The sequence below is a fragment of the Chaetodon trifascialis genome, chromosome 2, assembly GCF_039877785.1.
Source record: "Chaetodon trifascialis isolate fChaTrf1 chromosome 2, fChaTrf1.hap1, whole genome shotgun sequence".
Lineage (NCBI taxonomy): Eukaryota > Metazoa > Chordata > Actinopteri > Chaetodontiformes > Chaetodontidae > Chaetodon > Chaetodon trifascialis.
In genome coordinates, this window is record NC_092057.1 from 1,070,299 (window position 1) to 1,078,486 (window position 8,188).

Consider the following 8,188-nt stretch of genomic DNA (forward strand, 5'->3'; position numbering starts at 1 on the left):
GGACATGAAATCCTGATCTCTCTCCTCACTTCTTGTCTCTTTTACCATCCGCCTGTCGTGTATCATTGCTTGGTGTTGTCAGGTAAATTTGAGACAAGGTGTGATGGATTTCTGATGTTATATAGTTGCATAACTTTTAGAAGTCATACGTAACCCTGCACTTATGTGAAGCTCTTTCTTACTTATTGTGTGTTCAGTAAAGCTTATGAATACAGACTCGTCGAGTCAGACTGAGATCCGATGTGATGAAAGAAATCACTTTTGTGGACAGAAAAAGTGACGTTCTGTCATTTTATTTGAAGATTTTAATCACTAAGCTGTAAAAAAACATGTCCGACTCGGTCTTGACACCTGACTGATGTAGAGGGTCATTGTTCTTGCCCCCCGGCCTCTCAGTGACCTTTGAACCCTCACCCTGGGACACAAAAGTTAAAGTCCCGTCAGAGTTTTCAGACTAGACAAGAGTCTGACTGCTGCTGTGCCTGGGAACCGTGTGATCTCTGGAGGATGGTGTTATTATTTTTGTGATTATTTTATCATCATCTAGTTTCAGAACTAGATCCAGTCAGTGGAACAAAGTGTTTGTCACTCACAGCTCTGTGACGCCATCTGCTGTTTACTTTTATTACATCTGTCTTTATGGCAGCAGCAAGGCTTCACTGAAGTCTGGAAAGTATGAAAACCTTTCAGTGAAATCATTCTCCAAACACATTTTTAGAAAGATTAGAGGGAATCTATCATTCACAGGATAACACTATATTAGCTCCGTCTTTACCAGCTGCAACATTAGAGTAATGTAGTGATGGTCAGTAATTAAAACCCTGTTTTAAAGTACACATTGTTCTGAAACGGATCTTTCTGAAGTACTTTTACTTTTGGTATTTAAAGTATATTTTAATGTATATTTTCAAACAAACACTTTTTTACTTTATATGTTAAATGCATGACTTTCACATCAGTAAAAGATTAGAGTACTAGTCTTTAAATTAAGTGTACATGTTGTTATTTACTTTCCACCACTGCCTTCTGACGTAGTCAATGTTCACAACCCGCGCATGCGCAGAGCGTCGCCGACCCGCTGACACCGGTAGTGATGCAAAAATGGCGTCCTCAGCTGCCAGGTTTACCACACGCTGGCTAACAGCATCTGTGTCTTCTGGACGTCGTAGCGGTCGTTTTCTGAATGTCTCCGCCAGACCTGCTGGAGACGTTTCAGCGACAATACCGCCGACGCACCGGGGAGGGATAGCATTTAGCATTAGCTCCTGGACGCACCGAAATGTCGTGACATTGAGGGGACTGACAGGTGAGACAGCTAGCTAAAGTTAGCCGAACAGCCCGAGAGTTTCTGAGATGAGCAGTCTTCAGACACTTTCCATCACGCCGACAGTGTCTTTAAGAGCAAAAGCCTCGTCGTCCAGACTTTGTGGTGTGCAGCGTTAGTGTACAAGCTAAAGGCTAAAGGCTCCAGAGTCCTCCATGGCTGTTAGCCCGGATCTGTGTGTGATGTAACCGCTCTGTGGTACCTTCTCTGCGGGCAGGATTACATCAGCCTCGGCATGTACACACACCGCCTCAGGGGTGACAGCATTTGGTTTTCCATGGTCATGTTGTTACTGCTGGGACAGCAAACACACCATATTCATCTGACAATGAAGTTTTTAATGTATTACAGGCAGAAGTACTCAGGTCTTGTACTTGTACTAGCAGTACACTCGTGTAGGGATGCTCAGCTGCAAGTAAAGGTCATAGGTTCATGTTCATTTTATAGAGGTGCAGTTCAGCTTGTACTTCAGTAAAACTGCAAAAGTATTAGCATCACTTAAGTACCTAAAGTAAAAGTAATCATTGTGCAGAATGTCTCATTTCAGAGTACTGCACATGATACTGCTGGATTATGATTATTTATGTATTAATGTGTGCATCACTGTAAGTTTGAAGCTAGTAAAGATGGATTTCATTTTACCAGTTATATACACTTTATCTGCTGGGTTGCTTGTGAGTTTCGTCTCAGGGTGTCTGTTTTATAAGTTTTATTTTAGTTTATAACATTACTTTGCAATTTATTTGCAAATTATATTTTGTAGTATTCGTCTGGACTTGTAAAGTAAGCAGTAGCTTGGGATATTAAAGTAATGCACTGGAGTAAAAAGTTCAATACTAGCCTCTGAAATATATGAGTTGAAACATAAAGCAGCAGATAATAGGAATACTCAAGTACAAGTACCTCAGAATTGTACTTTTTCTTGGGGCTGTGCACAGAAATAAGCTCGTCTTCATGAAATACTGCAGACGCCTCAGCAGCGTTTGAATGAAGAGTCGTACTTCTTGTTAAAAAGTCTTTTCTCTGCAGGCGCAGGATGTCCCCGTGGCACCGCCTGCCACTCCTTTCACACCAGCAGCAGGTCTGCAAACAAACAGGACTTCTATGAAGTGTTGGGTGTCTCCCGCACCGCCTCGCAGAGGGACATCAAGAAAGCGTACTACCAGGTCAGAGAGTCGCTTTGCTGTCACACTGTGGTGAAACTGTCTGTTTGTTTGGACACCGTTAAGTCTGATGCTTTTTGTCTTTCTCCAGCTGGCAAAGAAGTTCCACCCAGACACCAACCCAGATGACCCAGAGGCCAAAGAGAAATTTGCCAAGCTGGCTGAAGCCTATGAGGTACAAACCAATTACATGAGAGCAGTGGTCGACCGATGGGGGTGATCAATAAACAAAATGATAAAAAAGCCTTATGAGTGAAAGATAAAGTGCACTAACAGCAGCGTTTATTAGCAGACAGCAGCATCTCTGTTTCTGATAAAACTAAAATTTGTGAACTTATTAAGCTTAATAATGTTAGTGCATCCAGCTACCGATGTATTATTCACCTGAGCACTGAAGAATGTTGGAAATTAAAAATATGCATCGTCTCAGACGTGTGTGCAGACCTCTTCTGATTGATCAAACCTCGTGACCTCAGGCATCGGCCAGTGCCGGTTCTCTCAAAATGCAGGAAATCAGCCTGATTAAACACAGAAGAACAAGGATAATTTAGTTCCCCCTGCAGTCAGGTAAAGGTGCAGGAGGAGCAGTGAAGCCTGAATGTCGCCGCTCTGCTGTTTGTGTGTGAAGGTGCTGAGTGACGAGGTGAAGAGGAAGCAGTACGACACATACGGAGCGGCAGGCTTCGACCCCAACCGCACCAGAGCCGGCCAGCAGCAGTACTACAGGGCCGGGGGCACCACCTTAGACCCCGAGGAGCTCTTCAGGAAGATCTTTGGAGAGTTTACTGGAGGAATGGGCTTCAGAGACGTCCACAGCATGTTTGAACAAAGGCCTGAGGTCAGAACTCCCGTCGCTGTCGCAGCAGGTTTTCATATTACACGCTGAAGCGCTCTTGAATATGTCGGTTTTAATTTGTAGTTCACCCCTTTTAATTGATATTTACATTCAGAGTTAGTCAAACGTACATGCATTAAGTGTAAAAGGTCGCTGAGGCGTGATTGTCATGTCAGTACATGTGCCAAGATCTGTCGTCTGTCTCTCCACAGTTTGTGATGGAGCTCACGTTTTCTGAGGCAGCGAAGGGCACGAATAAGCAGCTGAGTGTGAACATTGACGACGCCTGCCCGAGGTGTGATGGGAAGGGCAGCGAGCCGGGCACCAAGGTGTCTCACTGCCACTACTGCAATGGCACTGGCATGGTGAGTTTCAGGCGTGAGCACGGCGTTCAGCTGGTGCAGCTGTCTTCAAGCTCCGCAGGCTTTCATTCATCCTCTTATCTCTGACTCTGTCGATGTACCACTGAGCTGCTGGTCAGCCACATCACTGACAGTGTCGCCCCCTGCAGGAGTCGGTCAACACTGGTCCTTTCATGATGCGCACCACCTGTCGACGCTGCGGCGGGAAGGGCTCGATCATAATCACGCCCTGCACGCTGTGCCGAGGTTCAGGGACGAGCAAGAAGAGGCAGACGGTCACTGTACCGATACCAGCCGGTGCGTCCTGACGCAGAGGAAACACTCACACTCTGTTTGAAGGGAACAGAAGATTCTCTGTATCCTTCATCCAGTCATGTGTTCAAAGTGGTGAACTCGCTCGTCCTCGCTTGTCTTGACTGAAACTTTCCAGGATGCCTTTCATACCCAAACACGACAAACGCAGCTCGGCAAAAACCGTCTTTTTTGTGACGTTTTCACACAGGAGTGGAGGACGGTCAGACGGTGAGCACGTCAGTCGGGAAAAATGAAATCCTCATTACATTCAGGGTGAGTTTTGCTTGTGTTTTCAGCATTTCTGTAGTTATTGTTACCGCAGTAGTGTTTGAGTTTGAAGTGTTATGTCTGAAACGTCCGCACAGGTCCAGAGAAGCCCAGTGTTCAGGCGCAATGGAATAAACATCCACTCAGACGTGTTCATCTCCATAGCGCAGGCCATCCTGGGGGGCACAGCCAAAGCGCAGGGCCTCTATGAAACCATCAGCATAGTGGTGAGTCAGAGGAAAGGCTGCACACGTGGACGATGCATGATTCTACTGAGGATGTTCTTCCCACTCAAAATACACTCCGGCTGGTGCTTGCTTATTTAGAGTCAAAGCTAAAAGCTAAGTGAGAGTTTAATGAATCTTTTTCTGTAACAAATCAGCAGTCATGAATAAAAGTGAGGTGTTAAGCAACACGTTCAGCACTTAACTGCAGTTTTCAGTACTGATGCTTAATTAGATTATTTCTGGATGCATCTACAGGACACGTCTTTGTCTCCAAACACGGTTCCCCGCACAGAGTTTCAGTGCAGGACACTTCTGTTTGTTGTAAAGTCACCTGTGTTTTCAGATTCCTTCCGGCTGCCAGGCTGACCAGGTGATCCGGCTGCAGGGGAAAGGCATTCGCAAGATGAACAGCTACAGCTATGGAGACCACTACGTTCACATCAAGATCAGAGTGCCAAAGTCAGACCCATATAGATATGACGTTCTTTTCTCTTCCTTGAATTTGAGAAAAGTAGTCTGATTCTAATCTTATTACACCATGAAGCATGAACAGTTGCACATCATTAAGTTTCTGGTCTCTTGTTCCTGCAGGAAGTTGACCCGCCGGCAGCGCTCTCTGTTGCTGACGTATGCTGAGGAGGAGACGGACGTTCAGGGGAGTGTCAACGGTGTCAGTCCTTCTGCAGGTCATCCACCATTCAGTTAAAACATCACTGCACTCTGGCATGCAGAGAGACACGCAGGCGTCCATCAGTCCCTCTGCACCGCAGTTAGCAGTTGAGCTCATGCAGTGTGTGTTTGTGTCCAGCAGGGGGCAGCAGCACTTCAGGCTCTGGTTCGAAGCCCAGCGGCTCAGAGGAGGGACAGGAGAAGCAGCAGGAAGAGGAAGGAGGCTTCTTCTCCAAGCTGAAGAAGTTGTTTAGCTGACACTCAGGCAGCAGGTGGGAGCTTCAAACAGCCTCTGCCTCTGACTGCATCTCTGATATGTTAAAACATGAACATTACATTCAGCCATGATGAAGCTCACTTTATTTCTAAAAACATGTAACAACAGCAGATGTAACAGTGGAGGTCCTCACAGGACTGTGGAGCTGCCACTGATTACACCAAGGTCATGTCCTCGATGCTGTTTAAGGGAATTTTGGTGTTTTATGATGTGAGGAAGACTTTATGTTACATTTTGAAGTTTTTAGCCCAGTTTGTTTTTTTTTTAAGTCACAATCCTTGAATTGGACTGTTTTAATCCTGACTGTGTAAGGGGGTAGAATTTACCAGACATACATCAGAACTGTTGTAAGCGTGATAGGATAGTCACTGTGTACGCCTGACCTCCGTCTTTTTTAATCCTGGCTGTGGCCGTGTCTCCCCAGCTCCACTTACATGTCAAACACTTAACTCGCTCTCTTCTCTCTCCAGGTGGAAAACCGCGGTAAACATGCTGAAGGAAGAGAAGGAGTCCACTGACGGGGCCTCCACGCTGTCTCCTGCTGCTCCTGAGAGAGGGAGAGTGGTATTCATGTTGACACAGTCGCACACTGATGAATCTGAGGTTGGCAAACAGGTCAGGTCGACGCCGGGTCCACCCACATGCCCGCCGGCCCGTCACCACAGACGGTGCTGAGCTGAGAAACTCGAGCTGCTGGAAGAGGAGCAAGAGTGCGACTACAGAGGACTATTGTGGCCTGACTCTCCTCCCTGCCTGAGTTTGAAACCGCACTTCTCACTTACATTAACTCTGTTAAAGAAAACCAGGAAAGATGAGCCAGAAAAATGGCAGACAAGAATTTGACATCAGCTTAACAGATCATCCTGGATGACCAGACACTGAACTACGATTTTATTGTACCAGCCACATTTCGCCTGCACTTCCTGTGCAGTCACACTCATCTGAATAGGACGCTGCTATGACCAGTACCTCATTTTTAGTGCGCACTGTTTGCAACTCATCCAGAGTTTAGTTTTTTAATTCGACCCTTAGAGTCACTGGATGTTAAAACTTCCAAAGAACTCAGAAATGTGTGTGAGTATGATGTAAAAACGGGTAGAGAGAGGGAGTTTGTCTGAGTCAGACGTACTTATTCTTGGGTGAGTTGTTGTAACTCTATGTGGCAACAAAACTGTGCAATGAAATAAAATGGAAAAACCTTGAGAATCACTTTTATTCATCTCAGATAATTTCGAAACTTCAGCTTTAACATTTGTGTTGCAATACTAAAAGTCAACAGTAGATGGTGGCGTGAGTCAGAAATGATTTGCAATCGTTTAGTTTTATTCTGAGACTTTCTTCATCACTCCAGCCCTCTGACGTTGGGTGTTTCAGTCACACTCTTCATCACGGCGTGCAGCGTCTGAACAGAAGCTTTGTGAGGGTCATGGAGAACGCGGCGTCAGATCGGGGATTTTCGACTGCGCTCACACTCAAAGTGGTCATTTCTCCTCAGACAGGACGTGGTTTGGAAATGCTGTTATAAATGCTGTTTCTCTGGTGCTAAAGGACGAGTTTGTCTGTTTTACAGGAATCCTTCACTCTGCATTCATTATTTGGGAATCAGGTGGAAGAAGTTTGTTGATTGATTAAAAAAAGTTAAAAAAAAAAACTTTTTTTGGGATGTGTTTCTCAAAGCACTCTGTAAATCTTTCTGACAGGCTGCAGATATTATAGAAAGGAAGATGATGTTTCAGATTAAACTGAGCTGAGAGACGTTGGTGTGAACACACGCTCATGCAAATGTACATGAATGAAAACTTGATGACAGGAGCAGCTGAGGACAGTTAGACCAGAACAGAAACGACTAATCCCTCTTGGTTTATGATCATCTTGATAAAAGGATAATCATTTAATCTCCAAACAAAGCTGATTTCTGCTGGATGGCATCAGTGCAGGACAGACAGATTTCACAGCCCGGTGCTGTTGATTTCATGGATAACGGATCACAAACTTTATGCTACTTCACACAAAAAAATGAAATGCCGGTAAAAGATTTGCTGAATTTTCCCATTTATTATGTCCAATCCACTCCTCACACATTGACCTGTACTGAGCAATTTGCATTTATTTTTTGGCATTTTCTAGGCTCAACAATATGACATCTACTTGTACCTTTAAAGTATTTGGATGTGTTGCACAACATTTTGTGGCTCTTACATTTCTGAAGGAACTTAACCATGAAACTGAGCCTCAGACGTTTTTTCTTCCGTGCAGTTTGGCAAAAATATTTGACACAGTTTAGTTTTGATGTCAAATAGCATATACATGAAAAAAAGCTGATTTGATTGGGAATGACCCAGCAGGAAGCACAAATCTCAGGTCCTTCTTACTCTGATCAGCAGAGAAGATTAAACCCGGTTGTAACAGCTCAGACTGATGTTTGCTCTCTGCTTTGCCCTCTGCTGAAATGGAAACTGTGAACAGCAGAAAACATGCAGTCGAATCAGTGTCACACACCAGATGAACTGTCGATGGTAAACAGGTTATCTGCGGTGTGTGGAGGGTCAGAAGCCATGCTGGGACTGAAATGTCCAACATATGTCCAAATGTGTCCAAATAAGAACAGTATCTTGAGTCTTGAACACATCAGTAGCAAAATCCTAAATATAAATAATGAAGTTTGCACGTTCAGCTTCCCTCTCTAGGATTTAGGATGCTACAGATTACCGCCGTTCCCCATCATTTTGATGTCGTCACAACCATAAATCTCTCTCGCTCACTCATTACA

At 44.8% G+C, this 8,188-nt stretch overlaps 1 protein-coding gene across 2 annotated transcripts; it reads left to right on the forward strand.

Annotated features, from left to right (window-relative positions):
- Nucleotides 1-1,065: 1,065 nt before the first annotated feature.
- Nucleotides 1,066-7,048, forward strand: LOC139341247 (dnaJ homolog subfamily A member 3, mitochondrial-like). 2 transcript variants are annotated; one of them, XM_070977660.1, is made up of 12 exons: nucleotides 1,066-1,306; nucleotides 2,354-2,490; nucleotides 2,579-2,662; nucleotides 3,116-3,325; nucleotides 3,535-3,687; nucleotides 3,834-3,981; nucleotides 4,187-4,251; nucleotides 4,344-4,472; nucleotides 4,816-4,931; nucleotides 5,064-5,158; nucleotides 5,281-5,413; nucleotides 5,889-7,048. In XM_070977660.1, the coding sequence occupies exons 1-11, from the start codon at nucleotides 1,102-1,104 to the stop codon at nucleotides 5,397-5,399; spliced, it is 1,461 nt and encodes a 486-aa protein (XP_070833761.1). In that variant the 5' UTR covers nucleotides 1,066-1,101; the 3' UTR covers nucleotides 5,400-5,413; nucleotides 5,889-7,048. The 2 variants fall into 2 exon arrangements, with proteins under 2 accessions (XP_070833761.1, XP_070833770.1); XM_070977669.1 differs by having other exon boundaries at nucleotides 1,068-1,306; nucleotides 5,284-5,413.
- Nucleotides 7,049-8,188: the final 1,140 nt, after the last annotated feature.